Below are 25,560 nucleotides of genomic sequence, written 5' to 3'. Positions count from 1 at the left end.
CATGGTGGCACAGCAGTCAGTGTTGCTGCCTTTCAGCTCCAGTATTCTGAGTTTCATCCCAACTTTCTGCTGTTTTGCAGAGTTTGCTTGTCCCATCCACGACCATGTGGAATTTTTCTGGATACTTTGAATTCCGCTAAAAATCACAGAAGTGTGTGGGTAGGTTTGCTCGCTGCTGTGAATTATCCCTGAGTTGTCAGTTAATGGAAAGAATGACTAAGGGAGTAGATGGGCACATGTGGAAGAAAATAAGTTGCTGGGATACAGGGAAGTAACAGGGGAGGGGGTGGGTCTAATGGAATTGTACCCCTTGGAGCTGATGTTGACTTGATGGGCCAAATCACCACTCATCGGAGAGAGGAGAACTTCTTCAAAGTAGACATACCTTGAGGAGATTACGCAGTGGAGCAGACTAGATGTGTAGGAAAGAATTCCTACATTTTTTCCTGGTTTAAATTGAAGATAGACACAAAATGCTGGAGTAACTCAGTTCCCTCTCTCTCCATCCCCTCCCCCTTCCCAGTACTCTTACTAATCTTACGGTCTCCGACTACATTTTATCTCTGTAACGCCCACTCCCCGACAACAGTCTGAAGAAGGGTCTCAACCTGAAACATCACCCATTCCTTACCCGCTGAGTTACTCAAGCATTTTGTGTCTAGCTTAGGGCCAAATGACCTTGAATGCTGCAAAATATAAAATAAGATCATTCTTAAAATCAATTGAGAACTTCAAGGACTTTGGCACAAAAAGAAATGGCTTTACATTAGACAATGCAAGGATTTTAAAGGACATGTGTTAATGATGAAGATGGACCAAAATTGTAATGCACTAAAAATGTTTGACAACCTCCTAACTAAGTAAGATGACACTGGTTTCTTCATGGAGATTAATTTTAGGAGGAAACCCTTTTGCAAATGTTAAGAATGAATATATTTCAATGGGAGAGATACAAGGAACTGCAGATGCTGGTTTATTAGAAAACAATGCAAAGTGCTGGAGTAGCCTAGGCAGGTCAGATAGCATCTCTGGAACACATGGGGAGGTGATGTTTTGGGTCTGAGCCCTGCAGACGTATAGTTGTGGACGGGGAAGAGAAAGCTGGTAGAGAGGTGGTGACAGGACAAAGCCTGGCAAGCCTGCTTCCCCTCCCTCTACCCCCCACCATAAACAGTCTGAAGAAGGATCACCTACCAATGTTCTCCAGAGATGCTGAACCACTTAGTTACTCCAGCCCTTTGTGTCTTTGTTTATATTTCAAAGGTATATTAACTAGCATTAATCCTGCCTTTCGCAGTAATAATGTTGAAACTTTCTTGGAAATTAATGCCAAAAGTTGAAACTATCAGAAATGGCGCATGATTTTGTTCGGTTTCAAAATCCTTTTTCAACAATTGCAAACTGCTCCGACTTTACTGATCACTGGTTGTCAGGAATATAACTTAGAGAATAAGAGATGCCATTTGGGATCTGCTTTTCATTTGGAACATGATTAGAAAATGGCTTAGATAAGATATGTCCAATTGAAGCTACTCGTCATTGAATTTGTTTCTTTCTGGCCATGTGAATTTATTCTGACTGTTGGCGTCAGGAGTATGTGCTGTAATACAATGTTGCCTTTGTTTCATTAAGTTGCAACCAAGGAAGTGAGGATCAAAAAATGATTGTGCACATTTATCCTCTCTCATGTTAACCAAAAGTGAGACAAAAGTGTTAAAGTATGCAAGGCTCACTGTTTAAATCATTTAAGATTATTTGAATTTGCTTTTCTAAATTACAGTAATCGACATTAGTATTTGCAGCAAATCACTAATGCATTGGATGACACAGGCCAAGGAACCACTAACACCGGTGCATTTCCTTTTAATATCCTCTAGCTTGATGATGTATGCATAAAATTAAAAAATATATACTTGCATATTACCCACATTATGCATACAAAAACAAAGATTCTCTCCAGTGCTGCATTTTTAAGTCTGAACCGTGTTTAGTCATGTGGTAATGCAGGTTCACACCTGCAACACTCAAGGTCTAATTTTCTTTTTTTGTGGGTCTACATTCTTAATCTACCCTCTAAGCTTCTCACTTCTTGACTGCGGGCACATCAAATAATTGGCATACAGATGTAAAACACAGGCTTCCCAGGATATTTTTAATACTTCTCTGTTTTTCAAATAGCTTTGCCATGCAGATCAATAACATTTGAAATTCCCAACAATGGAACGTAACATGAGACATTAATGTGTAACATTAAAGGGCGGCACGGTAGCAGAGGTAGACTTACTGCCTTACAGCGCCAGAGACCCAGGTTCGATCCTAACTCCAGGTGCTTGTCCGTATGGAAATTGTACGTTCTCCCCATGACCTACCTGGGTTATCTATGGTTTCCTCCCACACTCCAAAAATGTACAAGTTTGCATGCTGATTGGCTTGGTATAATTGTAAATTGTCCCTAGTGTGTGTAGGTCAGTGTTAGTGTACGGGAATCGCTGGTCTGCGCGGAATTGGTGGGGCAAAGGGCCTGCTTCCGTGTTGTATCTCTAATCTAAAATAAACTAAGGGCAAAATATGCAAAGGACACAGTGTGTTACTCCAGCATTTTGTGTCCATCTATAGTATATCTGATCTTCTCTGTGCCAACTGGGAGCCTCCACAACAGTGCCTTTTGTTTTCTGGCAATCTTCTGAAATGTGGAAGAGTCATTATTAATCCATGGTTGATGTGCTAAGGGTGGATCAGAGTTCTTGTGATATGGAAGAGTTATGTCCTTTTCTGAAAACAGGAAAGTCCAGTCACTGAAAAGCGCCTTTGCAGACAATGGGTGTTGTCCGTCTGAGATTTGTGCGTTAATTAGAAGCAGATTAATTTAACAAAATATTTGCTGTTGCCTATTGGATAGAATGTATCAGCAGCTTTTTCAAGTGGCTTTTCTTACTCAGTAAGTTGGGTAACGGTTGAGCTAGATTGTTGAGCTATTACTGGTTTAGAAAGCATTGGCATGATAAATGGAGCACATATGGCAATAAATGGTTTTATGAAGTTTAGGAATTTTAAGTGTCGTCCCCCCCCCCCAAAAAAGAAAACCCAGCAAGAATGATGGCTCAGTTTTGTGAAGAGAATGACTGAAACCGTTTAGTGTTTTTTAATATCTTAATCAGGCCTGAAAGTCATTATTCCAGCAACTTCCATTCCCTGGTTAGACGTGCTGTCTGTGTTACTTGTGGCTGTTGACAGTGAAATATGCACAATCTGATTTATTTTTCTCTCAAATCAAGAGAATTTCACCATAAGTGTGCAGAGAAGATTTACGAGGATGTTGCCAGGACTAGAGGGTGTGAGCTATAGAGAGAGGTTGAGAAGGCTGAGACTCTATTCCTTGGAGCGCAGGAAGATGAGGGGTAATCTTATTGAGGTATATGAAATCATGAAAGGAATAGATCGGATAGATGCACAGAGTCTCTTGCTCAGAGTAGGGGAATAGAGGATCAGATGACATGGGTTTCAGGTGAAGGGGAAAAGGTTTAGTAGGAATCTGAGTGGTAACTATTTCACATAAAGGGAGGTGGGTGTATGGAACAAGCTGCCAGAGGAGGTAGTTGAGGCTATCCCAATGTTTAAGAAGCAGTTCGACAGGTACATGGATAGGACAGGTTTGGAGGGATATGGACCAAGCGCAGGCAGATGGGACTAGTGTAGCTGGGACATGTTGGCCAGTGTGGGAAAGTCCTGTTTCCACGCTGTATCACTCTATGACTCTATTTCTGCATTGTTGGTGCTAAATGACTTGCTGTCCTCTGATTACTGTTCCCACATTGATAGGATTGCAATAAATTGCAGTGCAATAATAGAAGTTCTTGCCATGTACAATACAGACTGATGAGGCAAATTGAAATTTCTCTTTAATTTTCATGTAAAAGCTGACAGGTTTTCTGTCGGATCCGAGCACATCTATTGAACTTTTAGATGAGATTCCGTGACTATTCAAAACCTTGAAGCCTACTCTTTATATGAATCTGTTCCTTTTTTGAAGTGGAAAATTTTAAATTGAAATACTTTAATAAATAAAATGACAACTAAAATGTTTGTACAACATGTGGCCGGCACAGTGACGCAGTGGTATAGTTGCTGCATTACAGCACTTGCAGCGCCAGAGATCCGGGTTTGATCCCGACTATGGGCGCTGTCTGTACATGACCTGCGTGGGTTTTCTCCGAGAACTTTGGTTTCCTCCTACACCCCAAAGACATACAGGTTTGTAGGTTAATTGGCTTGGGATAAGTGTAAATTGTCCCTAGTGTGTGTAGGATAGTATTAATGTGCAGGGATCGGTGGTCGGTGCGGACCCGGTGGGCTGAAGGGCCTGTTCCGCGCTGTATCACTAAACTAAGCTAAAACTTCAACTTGAAGAATTTGATGAAACACTGCACACCAATACCATTGATTATCCATTTAATCATGTAACCATGATTAAATCTAACCATGTGAAGTTTAAATGTGTGCTTACTTTGTGTGCATTTGATTTCTTTATTCCTCAATACATTTCCAGTTACTTGTTCTTTAATGTACATTATATTCTTAAATGGCATTTTTAAGAGATGGCATTGCATGTTAAAAACCAGAAGTCAGTTGAATTATTCAGCCAAGATTCAGTGAAGGTTCACTTGTGCTGTACTCTCACTGGGGCATTTGTACCCCCTTGGTGGTGACAGCACACATTTGAATACTCTGGCTGTTTGTTTTACTGAAAACCTTATATTGTCCTAATGGAAGTGGGAGAGGAATAGAAAAAGATAAGCAAATTGATGGTGGGTCAGAATCCAAGAAGTTACGTGACGTAAACTAGTTTGCTTTAGTGGGTTAAGCAATTATTTAGTCTATACATAATCGTGCTGCAGTGTGGAAAATTTACTGATTTAAAGTTTAATGCATTAAAGGTGGATCAGAATACTCCTGACAGGTGCAAATGTTTATCCTTATCTAGAAACTCTAGTGAACTCCAGTCACGAGAGGATATTATTGCAGGAACTTTCTTGCAAAATTGTGATTAAGGAAGATGACGTTGCATTCAGTCTAAACTTTTTCAAGATTCTCACCCAAAACATGCTTCAGGAAATGTCAAGTTTTTGCTCTCATTTGGCTGAATAGTTATTCGTCGACCTTTCATTGCATCTTTCTAAGAGATGTTAGTTTTATTGCTTTATAACAAGGGGAATTATGGAATCTAAAGTAAACTGTTGTGTTGCAAATGTTCGAAGCTGGGTTCCTGTGGGGGTTCGTGCTTGGGCAATTCATTCATAATTTGTGTCAACATTTCAAGCCCAAGGAATCAAATATTTCATTTTAAAATTTGCAGCTAACCTACCGGGAGAAATAGGATAGGCCAAGTTGCAAAATGGCCATTGCTAAATGTCAACAGGCCCTTTGGCCCACTGTGTCTGTTCCTACATCATGTATCTAACCATTATGTATCTAACAAGCTAGATGCAGGAAAAATGTTCTCAATGTTGGAGGAGACCAGAACCAGGGGCCACAGTCTAAGAATAAAGGGGAGGCCATTTAAAACTGAGGTGAGAAGAAACCTTTTCACCCAGAGAGTTGTGAATTTGTGGAATTCTCTGCCACAGAAGGCAGTGGAGGCCAATTCACTGGATGAATTTAAAAGAGTTAGATAGAGCTCTTGGGGCTAGCGGAATCAAGGGGTATGGGGAGAAGGCAGGCACGGATTACTGATTGTGGATGATCAGCCATGATCATAATGAATGGGGGTGCTGGCTCGAAGGGCCGAATGGCCTCCTCCTGCACCTATTTTCTATGTTTCTATATTCCCATTTTCCAGCATTCGGATCATATCTTCTCTGCCACATGTCCAGGGGAAAAATATTCGTGCTCTCCTGTTTTGCATCTTATAATTTTGGATAACTCAATCAGGTCCCCTTCTGCCTCGTTTGCTCCAAAGAATATAAACCCAATCTATCAAGGCTCTCCTCAGTTAAAGTACTACATCCCAGGCAGCATTCTGGAGGGGCGCCACTTCACCCTCACCAGTGTAAATCGCATCGTTCCTGCAATGTGGTCACCAGAACTATATACATGGTGTGTATAGATAGATTTAATATTTTCGCAACATATTCCAAACTGGCAGCAACTGAAATTGGTTTTAATTATGCAACTTTGCGAATAATTGTACCGCAGCGTGAACTTAGTTTATTATTGTTGCCTTTCTTTTTCAGTATCCATATGTAATTGGACTACTGTTAGCTTCAAGCTGGTGCGTCCTTGTTTGTCTCAGTCGACTTTACATGGGGATGCATTCTATTTTGGTAAGTGAATCATGAGATTTTATGTTGGCCGCTTTTGTTTGAATCTGTTTCCTGTCTTAAAAAGATTAAAGTATAATGACTCAGTTCATAAGCACAAGCAAACATAGTTAGCAATGCTACATTCTGCTAGCTGCCACTTATTTGAATCTGTGGCCAATGAAGAATCCTGATCGTTTTGAACTACTTCACAAATATGTCTGATAGAGTTAACATTTTCTCATTATCATTTAGTTTAATGGTGTGGATTTTTTAATCCTTTTTCTCCCTTTAAGTAGTGCTGATTTTCTATGCTTTATGACTCGGACTAGGTAGTATCAGAGACATGACCATAAATTCATCACATCAAACGATGTCCATGTTCCACTTCAAAGTTTAAATAAAACAGACTGCAGGAGGAACTGGAAGGGCTGAACAGCAGCTGTAGGATGGGAGTGGGAAGGAATTATTGACCTTTCAGGTTGAGATTCTCCATCAGGACTGAGTAGAGGGGGAAGAGTAAACAGCGTAAAGAGGAGGGGGTGCAGTAAGGCCCAATTAGGTGGACTGAGGAGTGGTGAAAGATGACGGGCAGACAAAAGCAAGGTATTGGAGAAGTGGAGTTGGGAGATGGAAGAACGTGGCGGACAAATGAAACAAGACAGGGGGTCAGGGGAGTTGGAAGGGGGGCAGATGTAGCCAAGTGAGGGAAGGTGAAGAGGTTGAGGGTGATAAGTGGTGACATAAAGGTTCCCAGTCCAGGAATCTGATAAGTAAGGTGACAATGGGATCCATTTAAGGGAAATATGAAGGGCAAATGGGGAAGGGATTCCAGAGGGTGAAATGTGTGGTGGCAGGTGGATGGAACTGGGGCGTGGGAATAGAAATGGGAGGATTGGCGGTGGGTTGGAAAGAGAGAATGCACGGAACCTGGAGGCAAAGCTTATCCAAAATTGGAAAATTGTGTGAGACAATAGGTGCAGGAGTAGGCCATTCGGCCCTTCCAGCCAGCACCACTATTCAATGTGATCATGACTGATCATTCTCAATCAGTACCCCGTTCCTGCCTTCTCCCCAAACTCCGCTATCCTTAAGAGCTCTATCTAGCTCTCTCTTGAATGCATTCAGAGAATTGGCCTCCACTGCCTTCTGAGACAGAGAATTCCACAGATTCACAACTCTTTGACTGAAAACATTTTTCCTCATCTCCGTTCTAAATGGCCTACTCGTTATTCTTAAACTGTAGCCCCTGTTTCTGGACTCCCCCAACATTGGGAACATGTTTCCTGCCTCTAACGTGTCCAACCCCTTAATAATCTTATACGTTTCGATAAGATCCCCTCTCATCCTTCTAAATTCCAGTGTATACAAGCCTAGTCGCTCCAGTCTTTCAACATATGATAGTCCCGCCATTCCGGAAATTAACCTAGTAAACCTACGTTGCACGCCCTCAATAGCAAGAATATCCTTCCTCAAATTTGGAGACCAAAACTGCACACAGTACTCCAGGTGCGGTCTCACTAGGGCCCTGTACAACTGCAGAAGGACCTCTTTGCTCCTATACTCAACTCCTCTTGTTATGAAGGCCAACATTCCATTGGCTTTCTTCACTGCCTGCTGTACCTGCATGCTTACTTTCAGTGACTGATGCACAATTTCTAGGGCCACCTCCTTAAGTACCCTGGGATGCAGACCATCAAGCCCTGGGGATTTATCAGCCTTTGTTTTTCCATTTTTAGAGTGCAGTGGGATTTTACTTTTGACCAGTCAATTGCATTAAATTAAACAAAATTATTAATGGTCTGTAAGAATCCCAACAAGTGTTCAATGTCTCTCAAACATTAATCATTGCCAAAAGTGACTCTGCCTCTGTGGCCAGAACACAATGGTGTGAACGTTTGCTAGAAAACTGATAGGCATAACTTTGTTTGTATTAGCTAGCTGGTGCTGAGATATCGTGTATCTTTGAAAAAATATGCATGGCCTTAATTTTTCAGCAAACATTTGATGAATATACACAAACTGTGTATTTTGTTAAAAAATGTTCAGGATGTATGTAACAATTATCAGTGCTCTGATTTACTACTTTACAGTACACTGGCCTACCTGATTTCTGTCCGTTCAAATGTTGATTCTTGGAGCAGCCACACCTGTGACTGGTCCTGTCCTCACTTGTTTCATTGCTGTGTATGTGTACATATCTAGCCCAAGGGCACAGAGGTAGGTTATAAACACAGAGCTGCTGTTTCTGCTTCTCCCAAGCTGAAAACTTTAAGATTGACCAAGTTTGAATCAAGACAACCCCTTGGCCTATATGGTGGAGCACGGCACTAAAAGACTTAAATGATCCTTGGGCTTTTGAGGAATTACTTCTGCAGTAAATGTAAGAAACTTTCATTGGGGAAACTGGAAGTGTCTTTGCAATGTAGTTGTTCTCATTCCGGTGATGTTGCATTAGAGTAGAGCGCTATTTAAAATTAGTGGACAAAAATTCACTTCAGCTACAACTTTTAGAATTGAAGTGCAGGATGACTATGGATTTTAAGATCGGCACCATTACTTGCATAGGCAGGTAATGATTGAGGCGTAAGAGACTGAGTTGTAGTAATCTGGAGTAAAAAAAAACAACTGCTGGAGGAACTTGGTGTGTCGAGGAGTATCTAGACAGAAAGGGAAAGTAAGATTGTCTCACCAATCATGGAAATGCTGTAGACTCCTCCCATACCCCCACCTCCTTTATCTGTGATCATCCTTGAGATAGACAAATTCTAATGAATCAGAATCATAATTTTCCTACCTAGCAGTGGCTATTTCATCTGAAGTAACTTTCAGTACCTTGCATGAAATTAGCGTTTTGCTACCAAGAACTAAAAATCCCCCAAAAAACGTGCAGCAGAAAACAGCAATGTCTCTGGACAAAATGGACGGATTTTGATCAGTTATTGGTGAAAGTCAATGAAATCTGTCAGCAATAATCCTTTAAATAGTTTTCAGCAGGCACCTTGCTGTCAAATGTTGGCAATCAATCCTAGAACCTTTGCTAACATGCAGATAAATTGTTTCTAGAAAAAGATGTTTTTTAAAATGTCATGAAAACTACAAAGCGAGTATTGTAGACCAGAGTGGACTGGGTGGGTGGAGCTTCCTGTTCCACTGACAGTGTGAAGGGGCCTCTTGTCTTCCTGATGCTGACTTGCCTCACTAAGGTTTGATTTGAGCATTTACACACGTGCCCCATATTAAATAGCATCTTTTGAGTCAACCTTTTGTTCTACTGCTTGGTTGTGATCTAATTTAGTCCCAATTCCCCTGATTTGTGGAAAATTTGACATCTTTCAGTATTCTGTCCACATATTTGTTCCTCTGTCTCACTTACTATTAAGGGGCCTATAGTATAATCCCATTAGAGTGCTAGCACCTTTCTTATTTCTTGGCTGTACCCATATCGCCCCAGCGGGCAAACTCTCTCCGGTATGTCCTCTCTACGTGCTGCAGGGACAGTCACCTGATGAGTAGTGCAACTCCTCCACCACTTGTTTTATTCTTAATCACATCCGAAGCATCAAAACCTCAATATTGAACTGCCAGTCATCACCCTCTCCCAACCATGTTCCCGCAATGACCACAACGTCATAATCAACCCTTATCAGCATTGATATATCGAGGGATTTAGGGGTTTCAAATCTGAAGGACCTGTTTCTGTGCTGTGTTCTGAAGGACTTGTAATTGTGTGCTGTGCTTCCTTGTCTGTTGATCTTTGGAATTATAATGCTCCAGATTACCCAGGAATAAGAAAGTCAACCAGATAAGGGAAACAGAGAGCTGCCTTTCATGTTTTGAAAAAGTATGGACTTTATGAAGTTGAAAGTAATATTGGGTTTAGTTGCAGCATCAATCCGTGGTCAAATAATTTGCCCATGCACCATCTTGGCCCATGCACCATCTTGGCCCATGCACCATCTTGGCCCATGCACCATCTTGGCTGATGTCTATCATCAAGTTAGGGTCCACCAAAGCAATTTGGCATCTGCAGTGTTGGCACACTTGCCTCTGATTTGGAAGATACTGAGATCAATTTCCATCCCATAGACTTGCATAGACAAATTCTTCTCTTTTCCCTCATTAGGCGGTCTCTCCCAAGCTCATCTTGCCCGTGAGATCACCTTCCCATTCAGACTCCCATGCTACCAAATATCTCTTTGAACCAACATGGCAGCTGACATTGTAGGTGCACCTTTGCCTCGGGTTTTCATTTCGGAATATGTTGCTGCAGAATTCTGAGTTTGCTCAGCTGCTGATCAGTCCTGCTACTGTTTATTTAAATATGATCTTGATAATAAGCACTTTAATGCCCAAGATAATTATAGTCAAATAAGTCAGCAGGTGACTACAAAGGTGCTGTTTACAAAGTACGAAGTGGGTGATCTACCAATGGATTGTTCAGGAAAATTTAAACTAATTACAAAAGTGTTGCATAATATGAACCTTTAAATTAGGCAAGGAAACCACAATAACAACAACTAATTTACAACTATGGCTTCTAGTTGAGCTCTGTGTGCTGATATATATTATCTTCATTGGTAAATCGATAAATTATGGTTTTCATTTAAGAAATGGACTTTTGGATTTAATGAATCAGATAATGCTTTAAAATAACAAGTCTTTCCTTTCTTGACAGGATATTATTGCTGGAGTTCTTTATAGTATTCTAATCCTGATCATCTTCCACCCAGCGTTGGACTTAATTGACAACTTCAACTTGACCTACAAGTATGCCCCATTATTCATCATCAGCCTTCACCTGGGAATGGGCCTCTTCTCATTTACCTTGGACACGTGGAGCACGTCGCGTGGAGATACTGCTGAAATTCTAGGCACGGGAGCAGGTATCGCTTGTGCTTCTCATGTCAATCACATATTTGGCATCTTGCCCGACCCACCACTTGTCGCTCTCCCGTTTTCCACCCCCTCGATCACATTCAATCTGGTCGCGAGAGCTTTTCTCCGATTTGCAGTCGGAGTCGTGGTCCTGCTCTTGACCAGAGCAGTGATGAAGGCAATTACTATCCCTCTGGCCTGCAAAATATTCCGTATCCCATGCACTGACATTCTCCAGGCAAGGAAAAGAATGGAAGTAGAACTTCCCTATCGCTACTTAACATATGGAACAGTAGGATTTGTGGCGCTGTTCCTGGTTCCCTGCTTATTCAATTACCTGAACCTCTCCTGATGGGAAGGACTAGGCATTTTTGACAGTGCTATTGACTGAAAGAAGGAATGCAGAGTTTTAACTGCTAAGAAAAAAAAAACAATCTACGCACTCTCCTGCTACCCCTGATCTGCCATTTGTATGGACACATGAAACATGGAAGTTGGCAAGAGGAAAGTAATGGACATGACCAAAATTTACGCTGGTTGCTTAACCCACTATCAAATAGAAGCTTCCTGAGGCCAATCATTCTGAAGAGAACATGAGGAGAATGAACTGAATGATCATGAAAATTCTTCTTAAATTCTAGCAGAAGCTGATTAAATCTGAAGCTGATTAGAATGATCTCACTGTAATCTAGTCATAATAGATTCACGGTTCAGTATCTAACAGCTTATTCAATTGTGCCTTTTAGTTTATTGCTTACAAATTGCTGTAATTTCTGCAGTGATCATAAATTCTAAATGCCTCAGATGAGTTGTGCAACGTTCTTTTTTTTCCCTGACACTTCCTTTTACATTTACTGGCATTTTAATCCTGATACCTGTTCAGGATGGTTCACATACTTGCAATTTACACTTGCTTTCTGAATATTGCGATTGTAGAAGGAGTTTCATCTGAGATCAACGATGCTTTTTTTTCCATTTAGTTAGACCTGCTTTTATAAACAGGTTTTGCAATAAGAACTTGGATCACTTTGTAGATAAACATGTACCAAGGGTTTAAATTTTCACCCTGCAGCCTCTTTGTTAAACCTTAATAGCTTGTGTCTCCCATTTGGCCTATTGGAATCTTCATATTAAAGTGAAAGATTACATTACTGGACAGCCTGTAAGCCAAAGTTAATCATTCACATGCTGGAAGATAGACCTGGCTCCAACCAAAAGTCCTCTGAAGGAAGGACTAAACTGAGAATAATCAACCGTGTAACAAGCCTTTTCTGTGCTCTGAGCTCTGTTTCAGGAAAAATGCTGTATTGACGTTTCATTTTAAGCCTCAGGCATTGATAGAGTAAACAAATATTTTTTCATTGACTATGTGGTCCCGTTAAATGCAGATCCTTTAGGTTGAACAACCCAAGAAACATAAACAATAAAAACTGCAGTGGTCATTCTAGATTTCAGCATTGTTGCATGACTTCTATTAATGGTAGCCAAGATCGCATATTGTACTAATTGTGTTGTTGGTGTTTAAGTCACTGAAGTAGACCTTGTTTATATTTTACAGTGTGGCTTACAACCTTGCCCTCTATGCAGTTTGGATTCAGGTTATTGTGTGGTGAGCCTGTTAATGTAACCATCGCTTCTAATAAATGATGTTTTTGACTTCTTAAATCTATAGATTGTTATGGACAACATAATCCCCTCATTCAAAGATTGCTGCCTAGATTGTGTGTGAAGTGAACCCTATACATTTTGCATGGGACAAATGCCTGACATAAAAGCCACTTTTTATATCCATCTGTTTTTGACCCCCACCCCCACCCCATTATCTAAAGGTAATAATGGTCTCAGGAAGTGGCGGCGCTGCGCAGCAGCTAAGGCTCACCTGCAGTCCGTTTGTCTTTTGTGTTTTTTGTCTTAATTGTAGTGTTTAGATGTGATGTCGTGTTTTTTGGGGTTGTGTACTATGTGTGGGGGGGGGGGGGTGGAACTGTAAAATTGTCTCTTCCGAACGGAGACCCGACCTTTTTTTCTGGGTCTTGTCTCCGTTCTCGCTGCGGCCTACCATCGGCCAAACACCTGGAGCTGGCGGTCTCCACCTAGGACCACCGGGGCTCTGGTTCGCCTTCGGAGGCTGTGGTGGCGCTGCGAGTGCGGCTGCGACTCGCCTTCGGAGGCTTCGGCCGCGGGCCGCGTGGATATCGGAAGCTCGCAGGGCCCTTGGTGAGGGCCGACATCAGGAGCTCCGGTAGCGGCAGCGTCTGCACCCGCCCCGAATCGCGGGGCTTGGATCGGCCGGTTGGATGTGCATTTTGGAAGCATTTCCCTCACTGACTTTTTAAGCATCCAGAATTGTTGTTTTTTTTTAAGAAAAAAGTAGCTGCTGCACTTGACAACATAGTATTTGTGCAAGTTGCATAAATGGTCTTGGGGCAAATTGCGTAATTTCTAAAATCATTACTTGGGAAGAGATTTTATTGAATCTAATTGACCTTATTTACATCTCAAAGTTGGACTTTTTATATGGAGCTAATCTGCCCTGGTTAGAACCCATGATGTTTGTTTACTCTTACAAATCAACAGTATTCCATGGTAGTGTACGTTTTGTTCCTGTACCTATCCAATATACCATCGATGTATTGATGAGATTTACTGTTGCCGTATTCATAGGATGGAATGTGGAAGGGTAGTATGAAGGGAAGGGAAGGAATAAGGTGGAATGACTTATAAAATTGTTCTCCAAATACTTTGTGTAAACCAACCTACCAACTCCTTCGATCTTTAACCGGTTAACGCCATCAAGAAATGGTTACATGGTTCTAACTGGTTGATGTGCAAAACAACTGTACAGCAAAATATAAAAGCTGCAGATATGTTTGAGCAATGCAGCTTATTGAAAACTGGGAAGTATTTGGTTTATCAATACAGAAATTTTATGTCATGAATTAGTTAATTCCCATTTTTCTTAGTGATCTTTTATCTTTAAATATATAAACTTGATTTTCTTTAATCAAGCTCCTTTTTTGTAAGCTTTTCCGTGCCCAGATGACAGACATTATTAGTTGGCTAAGAGAGTAGAGTTGAAGCTACTAATCTAATGAAGATGTCAATATTAAAATATATTTTTTTGTAATACTATTAAATAAACTGCCTCGTGTAAGAATCTGAAGTTATCTCGCGAACAAAACTATTTCCCTGGGTTTTCATTTGTGGCAAAGTGATTAATGAGATAGAAAATTCCACCAGCGGGCGTCGAATGATGGCTGCTTCGCCAAAGGTCTGTCTCCTCTTTTTCCTTGTTTTTAGTTTGTTGTTAAATGTGTGTTTTAGTGTACCTTTAGTTTTGTATTATGTGGGGGGGGGGGGGGGACTTTTTAATCTCTTTTCTCGACGGAGATGCGACTTTTTCCGTGTTGTATATCTCCGTCTGCACTGCGGCCCAACATCATGGAGCTGATGGCCTCTTGGTGGGGGATCGACCTTGGGAGGTCCAAGCGCAGGAGCCTGCGGATTTAACGTCGTGGAGCTTGTGGTCCCTTTGCCAGGGATCGACCTCGGGAGCTCCAACTGCGGAAGCCTGCGGACTTAACATCGTGGAGTTCGCGGTCCCTGGTTAGGGATCGACTTTGGGAGCTCCAAGCCGCAGGAGCTTAGACTACCCCGATCACGGGAGCTTTGATTGCCCCGATGTGGGAGCTTCAGTCGCCGTCTGTGGGAGCTTCAATTGCCCTGACTGGGGATGGTTCGACAGCCCCGACCGCGGGAAAAAAAGGAGGAAAGAAGATAAGACTTTATTGCCTTCCATCACAGTGGGGAATGTGGAGGAGCCACTGTGGTGGCTGTTTATGTCAATTTTTTGTGTAGTTGTGTGTCTTGTTGCTTTTTTGGTATGACTGTATGGCAAATCAAATTCCTCATATGTTGCAAAACATACTTGGCTAATAAATTACGATTATGATTATTATGATGATTATGGTTATGATATGACTTTCACTAAGTCATGAACCCAGTACAAAGGTACCTCGCTTGGCACTCAGGATGCACTCCCAGTAACAAGGATTCTCCTGGAATCTGCACTCTATATAGATTACAGACAACATTGATTACACTGCTGTGCCAAGAGTCTGGCATGAAACCAATCCCTCTTGATCTCAGCAATGAATCATCCATGGCTCAATCTGCAGAGGCTGTCAATGAAAGCTAGTGTCTGGACAGGCAATGTGGTTACTTAGCATTGCGGTATGTGCTAGGGATGTGACCTTTCTCAACACCACTTGTTGGATGTGATGGAAACTGCTTTCTCCCCCCCTGTTTTTGGCCTGGCCCGAGAGTTCTCTGTGATACAAAGCTCAACAGCAGCCACTGGCCTTTGATCTCATCGCGTCCAACAGGAGGTGATAAGAGAGGCCACAGAATCTGTGAAACATGTCAACATGTGGAGTAGGTGCTGCTAGTCCTGACCAGTGGCCAACTCAACAAACCTGCTAATATTGTCATGAACTACAGATCCTGGTTCTCAGCAGCTATGCTGCTTATCCAAACCCTCGCAAGCACCCATCCACAAAGCTGTGGGCAACTAATTGCTCTGCAACTGCCAGCATGCAGCAGGGTTTTGCAACATAGCAGCATGCAGCCTGAGTAGATGCATTTTAAAGCTGTAGAGGGTATATGCATTTGACTGAGGACCAAGAGTGCTGTAATGAATGAGTGCTCTCTGGCCAGTGCTAATTGAGGTATGTATGAGTATCTTGCTTCATGCTGCACTTCAATGAATTACTGGACTCTCAACGCCTTTGCAAAGGGTGTGCCAGGAAAGGAAAGCTGATGTTGCCCTGACCCTGGCGACACCTTAAGCTCCAGTGGGAATAAATGTATGGAAATTGGATAAGATCGTGTCTGACTGCTGGAACAGTGACATTATATCTGAATGCAAAAAAAGGAAGCTTGGCTGAGGTAGTGTGATGCTGCCACCAACTTGAGTTGTAGCTTCTAAGAGATAAGTAAAATAGTAATTAAAATAATCTATTTTCTGGAATATTTGGGTTCATTTTTGTAAATTATTCCCAATCAAGATCTTGCAGTCAGGGATTCGTGTTAATTTTTTTAACATCTTTTGGTTTTGGTAAAAAAAGGCTCTGATCCTGATTTGTTGGCAGCCTGCTTCTGATTGTATTTTGACCTGATCTTTGCAGCTTTTCACTGGCTGTTCTGGTGGTGATATTCAAGACCTAGAACGTTCACTGTAATGACAGCTGCACTTGTAAATGTTCCCATTTTTTCCACTGCTGGATAGTCCTTTAAGCGAGGACTATCTGACCAAATGGGCATTTGCTGATCCCTTTAAGCATCAGTGCTGCAAATACATTTATCAGCTCTTGACAGTAAAAGGCGACGTGCATTGTATTATGTTAAAACAAAATCCTTAAAGGGTTCTTAATCATAATTATAATCATACTTTATTAGTCAAGTATGTTTTGCAACATATGAGGAATTTGATTTGCCATACAGTCATACCAATAAAAAGCAACAAGACACAAAATACATTTTAACATAAACATCCACCACAATGACTCCCCCACATTCCTCACTGTGATGGAAGGCGAAAAAAAAGTTCAATCGCTTCCCTTCTTTGTCCTCCCGCGGTCGGAGGCCTCGAGCCTTCCGTTGACGGGACGTAGCCAGTAGTCGGGCCATCCGGGTTGGGGCGATCAAACTCCCGCATCGGGGGGATCTCAGCTCCCCACGCTGGGGGATTGGACCCCGGGTCGGGGCTAGTCGAACCTTCTGCGACTTTGGAGCTTCCCGGCATCAGTCTTTACCCGAGACTGCGAGCTCCTCGATTTTGAAATCCACAGGCCGCGGTTGGAGTGCCGATCCCAGACAAGGGATCGCAGGCTCCGATGGCAAGTCCACGGCCCCACGGTGGGGCTCAAAGTCAGTCTCGAGCAAGGCCGCCAGCTGCATGATGTTAGGCTGCAGAGCGACCGGGGATACAATCTGGAAAACAATCGCATCTCTGACAAGATGAGAGTTTGGATAAAGGTTTCCCCTGACGCCCTCCCCCACCCCCACATAAACAAACCAGAGAACATTAACACATACTTTTAAAACACACTAAAAATAACAAAAAAAGACAGACCGTTGGCGAGTCTGCCATTGCTGATGGTGCCACCAATTCTTCATGAAATAAGAATTGATTAATTTGTGCAAAAGGTTGGTTTGGCTGGGTGGAAATGTATCTTTTTGGTTTCGGCCCCTTCTGAATATGGGGGATGGTTCGTGGAGAACATTTTTCTAAATGCAAAGGTTATCTTGTCAACTACATTTCATATTATATGAACAATATAATAATCCATTGTAAAATTTGAACTGCAGATTTATACACTTATCCCGAATGAACAATAAATTGTTTGGAATACTTTATCATTTATTCATTCCATGTCTGTAAATGAAGCTTGTTAAATTTGGGGAGCACAATTATGTTTGAATTTTGTTTAACCCTGAAGTGTTTTCACTAAAGTCGTTTCTCTGCAACACTGAAAACTGGGTATACTCGGCGAAACTGAATAAATCCAGATGCAGCTCAGAATTCTGTTGCTTGCATTTTAAAAACAAAGTATTGAAGTTAGATCTGACCCTTGAGTCTGAAGACGGGTCTCGACCCGAAACGTCACCCATTCCTTCTCTCCAGAGATGCTGCCTGACCCGCTGAGTTACTCCAGCATTTTGTGTCTACCTCCTTTGTTTAAGTGATAACTAAGATTCTACATGAGGCCCAATTTTTCTGATAAGTTTTATTGATTCTTTGAAAATTTAATGGCCACTGATAGCAGTGGCTAAATGTTCTTGAACCAAGACTATCTGGTTGACTTGCCTCCAATTTAGCCCCTTTGACATTATTTCCATGCACATATTCAAAATTGTCATCCAGTTGAAACTGCATGAATACTTGGCCCCAAGCCAGTTAGTTGGTTGTTGTGATTAAATTCCCACTTTCCAAATAGAATTGTGAGTGTGCATAATGCACAGATGGAAAAGGGATGCTGGCACCATGGAAAATGAGCTCTGCTTGAAGAGTAGTCTGTGGGATACATTGGCACTCAAAATATAAATCTCACTGACAAACAGTGAATCCAGTAAAAAGTTCTGGCCCGTGCGTGTTTCTAACAAAAATATTCCCCATGCCTTTCATAATAGACTCTGTCATTTCAGATAACTGATTAAGATAGCAAGAGTGAATTGCAGAGTAGTGGATTTTTTTATGCTGGAGTCGTGGTACAATAACAAAGCATATTAACTGCCTTGCAGTTGCAGAAGATTGCTGTTTGTCCTTTTAATCTTCATTTGAACAATTCACAAAGACTGGGGGCTTTGCAATGAATGCATTTGTGCATTTCAGATTGTAATCATATGGCTGCTCTGTAGCTGAATTTGTGAATTCATTTGAAAATGCTTCATTTTAAAAAAATGCATAATAAATTCCTTCAGTGTTCACTGTGCCAGAAATTCTACATGTGGGATTTTTCAAATTGAACATGATTCAGGAAGGGGCTTAACATTAACTATATGCTTCCTTTACTTATTCAGAATTGTTTCCTATTTACTCTTTCATCATTATTAAGCTTTCAGCTGCTGTTAAAGCATTTCCATTAACTGCTGTCATTGTTTTTTTCATCAGGCAAGTTGCTGCTTTTTGTTCAATTAACCTTGTTCATTTTGCTGACATGAATTGTAAGCTCATTCTCTTAGCCATTAACACTTAAACTAGTTCAGTAATCTATTAATAAAGCAAGGAAGATGTTTCATTTTTTATCAACGTCAGCTATTTAGGGTTTCTCTCAAAACGAATCCCATTTTTTTCCGAGTGCTAGCATTCCAATTTAAGAAATAGTCCATTAAGGTTTAAGCACTCATGGACAAAAGTCTTTTGCCCTGCTTGTGTGGGATGATATATACCATCTCCACCTATTCATAAAAGTTGGAGTGTGTGCTATGAATTGATTGTGAAAAATTATTTTGCATTATAAAAAAATTCCAGCGAGCCATGAAGGAAAATAAGACAATTGCCAAAGTAAATGTACTGATCATTAAATGTTTAACAATATTGTTTGAGTGTCGAACAGTTGTGAATAAAGATGCTCTGCATATTTTTCCTCAAAGTTATGTTTAACCAGCAACAGAACCGTTTTTTGTCATTTTTTTCCAAATCTTATAAATGCTTTTTAAATGTTATTCTTCTGCTTTGAACTCTGGCTCTATGTATTGTAACTGTGTGTGTGTGTGTGTGTGTGATTTTACTCCCTGCTCCCTCACAAAATGCAGTTATCTCAACTCTGCAGTCAGCAATATCGTGTGCGTGGCATAACTCACAGTTCACTTGAGTAATTGCAGTTTGCACTTTGCACTGCGCTGAAAATAAAAAAATACCAGAAGACTTGTCCGATTGGTGTTCTTTATTGTTTGTATTGGTAAATAAAGTACTTGCAGAATTGCTCTTTGGTTAGTGACTACTGATAATACTTTGGGCTGGCCAATTGACTTTTTTTTATCAGCTCAGCAAAACTGAGAGTTCAGATATTAAATGGTCTCCACAACTAACCGCGTAAGGTGGCATGAAGTATTTGAAATCAGCCACTGATGTGCAAATAATCAGTTACCTCACTCTATATTCAATTCTGTTGGCTGTGTTTGCTCCCTGGCATTGATTGGATACTTCATGATTAATCTGGCTTGAAAGACCATCTTTTGTTATGAAGTATACTGAGGTCATTCTGCTCATCAAGTTCACAGAGCAATCTGATTCCTCCCACTGATTTTATCTGCAACCTATTCTCACCACATTCTCACAAACTCTCACAGATTTATCGTTCGCCTACACTGTGGGCATTAAAAAATAAATAAACCTGTATCACTGAATCTGTAAGGCAGCAGCTCTACCAGCTATGCCATTGTGCTGGCACAAATCAGAATCAACCATAATTGGTAGTTCTGTAGATACCTCTTGGGTAGTTCTGTAATTCAGTCCATCTTTGGTAGTTCTGCAATTGACCAATAAGGATAGCTGATTTCATTCACTGAACGAGACAGTTTTTTATGACAATCAAGCAATGCTTGCCGAAACTGAAATTCAATTTTAATTCCTGTCTACTTGAATTTAAATTCCCCAGTGGCCATTTGAATGTATTCATCTGAATAATCCAGACTTCCAGAAGCTAATCCAGTAAATTAACCACACTGATACTATACTAGACAGGTTTGAAAGGATAAATACATTTGCAATGATTGGGTACATTATGCAGTTCTGGGCTACTTCAGAATAATTTATATCTGATCTATAGTTTTTAAATTTGTATTGTCTGCTTGACTGAAAGTTGTTATTTCATTTGTATATAGACATGGTCCTCCTTGCTCCATAGCTCTAGTCTCTCCCATGTCAGTAATTCTCCATTATCTGCGCTCTTCAATTTGAGCATTTTGATCATCCCCAAATGCACATGCTTCGCCATGAAAGCTCATATGTTCACTTGCTAAGGCCTTAAACTCTGGAATTTGCTTCTTAGATATCAATGTCTGTCTACATCTTAACACAGTTCCTAAAATACCAAAACCCAGAGTGCTAGAGGAACTCAGTAGGTCAGACAGCTTCTGGGAAGGGACATTTTGAGTCCTCTAAATCTCAGTCTGAAGAAGGATCGTGACCTGAAACGCTGCCTGTCCATTTCCTTCTGCCCAGAAGCTGCCTGACTCGCTGAGTTCCTCCAGCACTGTTCTACTCAAGATTCTATCATCTGCCGTAACTTGTCTCCTAAAATATAATTTTGACCATCTTTGTGATCATCTGCTCTATTCCCAGTAATATTTAATAATTTGCCTGAAGTATCTTGGGATATTAGAGGAACACTACCTTAAATGGTGCAAGATCGCAGGGCCAAATCAGTCACTTTAGTTTATTGTCACGTGTACCGAGGTACAGTGAAAGGCTTTTGTGTGTTGGCCACAGCAGAAAGACAATACATGATTACCATGGAGTCATTTACAGTGCACATGATAAGGAAATAACATTTAGTGCAAGGTAAAGCCAGTAATGTCCGATAGTCTGGGGGTCACCAATGAGATACATAGTAGCTTAGGACTGCTCTCTAGTTGTGGTAGGGTGTCGAAATATGGACAGATTGAAGAGGCGTTTAAAAAGTTAAAGTAAGAACAATTGTTGTTGTTGTAGGAGTAGAGATTTAAGAGTGGAGCGACTAACATCTAATTGTAGATCTGCTTCTGTGGCTAGCATTCAAATAGTCGGTTGGACGCCATCTTACCCAGTCATTTAGCGCCAAATTACTCACTCATTTGTCACAGCCATACAGTGGATGCAAGCAATTGGCCCACCATGTCCATGTCAACCAGTGGGGACCTCTCTGTATTCATCGCATCTTACAGCTCTTGGTCCATAGCCCTCTGTGCCTAGAGAATCATGTGCTTTTCTTAAATGCTATCGGCGACTCTGCTTCCACCACTCTTTCCAGTAGTGTATTCCAGGTCCTTGTCACTCTCTGGGTAAAAAAGGTCCCTCTCATATTTCCTCTAAATCTCTTTACACTAAATCTGTGGTCTCGTTTCATCCACTTCTGATGTGGGAAATAGATTCTTGCAGTCTATCCCCTCTGCTGTACCCCTCATACTTTTATATTCCTCAGTCGTGTCCCCTGTTAACTTCCTCTGTTCCAGGCAAAATATACAGAGCCTCTCCAAGCTTTCTCCTTGAACGGCACGGTGGCGCAGCAGTAGCATGGCTGCCTTGCAGCACAGGAGGTCTTCGGTTTCCTCCCACACTCCAAAGACGTACAGGTTTGTAGCTTAATTGGCTTGGTATAAGTGTAAATAGTCCCCAGTGTGTGTAGGATAGTGCTAATGTGCAGGGATCGCTGGTCGGTGCGTACTCAGTGGGCTGAACGGCCTCTTTCCACGCTGTATCTTTAAACTAAACTAAACTGAAATGCTCCAACCCTGACAATATCCTGGTGAACCTCCTCTGCACCCACTCCAGTGGTATCAGATCTTACCTGTAAGTGTGGTGGCTAGAACTGCATGCAGTACACCAGTTATCCATGCTTTATAAAGTTGAGACATACTTAGTGCCCCCAGTAATGAAGGCCAGCATCCTATATGCCTTAACCCTGTACTGCCATCTTTGAGGATCTTTGGACTTGCATGCCAAGGTCCCTCTTTTGCAAAGCTCCCTAGACTCAATTATTTATAGTATATTTTCTAGCCTCATCTGTACCCAAAAATGCATCACCTCACAATTATTCAGATTCAGCTTTTTGTTGGGAATTTTGAGAATTATAAGGAAGATGACTAGGTTATAATTTGGATAACCCTCGAGCTCACACACTGTGAAGCATGGTGGGAAAAATGGCCGACATAGAAAGTAGTTGAAAATAGCAAAAGCTGAAACATTCTGCTGAAAAGCAGGCTCTCTTATCTATTGGGGGAGAATAGTCCTTCGCAGTTCTGTTTAGGTTCTTATCTGTTGCAATCTTGAGATTACAGCTGCTCTTTGTCACTGTGTTTAGCAGGCGAGGCTCCCAAAGGTTAGCAAACGACCTATTTAACGAGGGGGCCCCATTTAGCGAGTAGAATCCATTCTCCCTACAGGGCCATTTGTGGGTTTTATTTGTTCGGTATAAGGGAGAGAGATTCACAAAACTACAAGAAACTCATGGTTAAAGTTAACTGGGGAAAGACCAAGATGGAAGGTCACAGAGATATTGATTAATGATTTATTTCAGCTCCACAAGTAACCACTGTCATGAGGATATAAAAATCCTATAGTTACTATGGCTTGTAGAAACAGTTTGAGTCTCCTCACACTGTTTCCGATGCACATCGATAAAGCCTTTAATAAACCGACTTGTTCGATAGACACACCACTGATCTATGAGCTGTTTTATTTTGTGTCTGTGCCTATCTGAGTGATGTCAGAAATAGGGCAAGGGTATAGTACAAAATTCCCGCCTTCACAGCTTGTCTCCACTCATTTTACCAACACATCAATATCGCACTGAAATTACCAACACTACCGAAAACTCCACCAATTTTTGTGTCATCTGCAAACTTGCTAATCATGCTGTCTACGTCTACATCCAAATCATTCTTGTGCATTACAAACAGCTAGTAACCCAGTACTGATTCCTGTGAGACACTACTTGTCACAAACATCCAATCTCAAAAAGAATCCTCTACTATCACTCTATCTCCTATTGCCAAGGTAATAGTGAATCCAATTTACCAATTTGCCCTGGATCAAATGGGTCCTAAGATTTTGGGGCAGTCTCCCAAATGGGACCTTGTTAAAGGCCTTACTGAACACCACGTAAACCACATCTAATGCAATTTTGTATGCTTGTAAGCTTCCTTATTAAATGTAAAATGTTATTTGTCTTCAAAACTGAAGAGTCTAATGAACAATTGTTCAATAGTGTAATGGTGCCTCTAGATAAACTGTGTACTAATCCTATAACCCATGCACATTTGCCCATTAATACTTGTATTTTCAGTAACACTTGAATAAATAAGTTAATTACAAGAATCAATTATGAAAGCAATTAAAGTATTTCAAGTAGCTCTCCATTTTCTGGAATTGATTATGTTTTGGAAGAATAAATCAGATAAAACCTGTCTCCTTGGCGATGAAGTATTTTGATTGTTAAGTACTTTAAGATTCCATTGTCTTAATCTTTGTTTGTACTACTGATTTTTGCACTGCAATCTCGTACCAAAATGCTGTCTGGGCTCATGTTTATTGTTTTATTTATCATCACTATGAATACTATTTACTCTGTGAGCTTCATTGCACCCCAGTGAATGTAGGACAATAAACCTTGGCGTGTACATGACAATAAAATACTCTAATCTGTTTTTGTTCAATTACTGAAGTCTAAATTGCTGCGCTCTTTTTAAAAATGTTCCATTATTTACTTAGATCAGTCTTTTACAGGAAGCTGAACAGATATATGAAGCCAAATAGAGGTTTAGTGCACTCATGTGTTTTCTTTGGACATAATATGTTTGGAAACAGGTTATTGAGAAACTTTTTGTAAGAGGCCATTATGGACCAATGATCCCTCATAGCTTGCAAAGCCTGTTTACAAATGAAATATTTTAAACAAGTCTTGTGAAAAACCTGTAGTAATAACATTTGTATGTTCTGCACCTTGCTCAGTTGGTATCTTTTTAAATATCTTTCCTGTTGAATCTTACACATTCTGCATGTGTTTCCTGACAAAGAAGATGTGGTATCACGTGCGATGGTTACATTTTCCAACTACGTATGACATTTAATATTTTGACATCAGCAGAACAACTTTGTTTCTGTAATGTTTCACAACTTTATAAATGTGTTTGAAAAGCCATTGTAATAAGAACAATGTATTTTATGCTCATTGAGATATATTAGATTTCTATTTGAATTGAAGAGACAACTAGATAAAGACTTTATAACTCATGGTAGAGTATATTCTGATATTGGAACAGATTATGGAAATAATAGTGAAAAGACAAATTTTGGTAATTGTACAAACAATTGTCTAAAACTTGGATAGAATTCCAAACCTATAATGACAAAATATGACTAAAACCGAAACCAGAGCTAAAATGAAAACATCATTTCATTTTGTAGGTTTGGAATTCTATCCAAGTTTTAGACAATTGTTTGTTAAAGTGCACATTTAGAAAAAAATCGAATATTTTGTCATTATGAGTTTGTCTCATCAGATGGATTCTGACATTCCCAATAGGTAGACAGATAGACACAAAGTGCGGGAGTAACTCCGCAGGTCAAGCAGCATCTCTGTAGAAAACGGATGGATGACATTTCGGGTCAGGACCCTTCTTCAGACTTAAAAAGAGTCGGAAGAAGGATCCCAACCCAAAACAACACATCCTTTTTCTCCAGAGATACTGCCTGATCCACTGCGTTACTCTAGCACTTTGAGTCTATCTTCTGAAAAATCAGCATATGCAGTTCCTTCACAATAGGTACCTTTGTTTAAAAACTGCTCCCATGCCTCCTACTGTTTTTCACCTTATGAAAACTGTAGGTACTTTCTGAAATGCATTACAACACCATGTCACTCCACTCCACAGAGTCTGTATTTGCACAAAGTGTCATCATCGAATGGCTGGAAACATCATAACTGAGTACAATTCCTTGTTCTCTATCCATATAAACACAGTGAATGGACAACAAAAAATGCACCATAAAGTTGCTACAATCTGTAATTTTGGACGATGTATGTAAAAACTATATGATCCTTTATAAACTAATTAAACCGCAGCTGTGAAAAGAAAATTAAATGAAATGGTACCCCATGAAACTGGTTAGGGTAGAGGCTTG

The 25,560-nt window shown here is 40.7% G+C and overlaps 1 protein-coding gene across 1 annotated transcript in view; it reads left to right on the top strand.

The window, feature by feature from the left end:
- sgpp1b (sphingosine-1-phosphate phosphatase 1b) overlaps positions 1 to 19,709 on the top strand; it is a 34,178-nt gene extending 14,469 nt beyond the window's left edge. The window contains exons 2-3 of the mRNA XM_078406775.1: positions 6,231 to 6,320; positions 10,975 to 19,709. Of these exons, the coding sequence (XP_078262901.1) occupies positions 6,231 to 6,320; positions 10,975 to 11,526 (642 nt within the window). The 3' untranslated portion in view covers positions 11,527 to 19,709. The remainder of the gene's footprint in view (positions 1 to 6,230; positions 6,321 to 10,974) is intronic.
- Positions 19,710 to 25,560: the final 5,851 nt, after the last annotated feature.

Source organism: Rhinoraja longicauda, chromosome 10 (genome assembly GCF_053455715.1).
Source record: "Rhinoraja longicauda isolate Sanriku21f chromosome 10, sRhiLon1.1, whole genome shotgun sequence".
In the NCBI taxonomy this organism is placed as follows: domain Eukaryota; kingdom Metazoa; phylum Chordata; class Chondrichthyes; order Rajiformes; family Arhynchobatidae; genus Rhinoraja; species Rhinoraja longicauda.
This window is presented reverse-complemented; position numbering and strand designations above follow the sequence as displayed.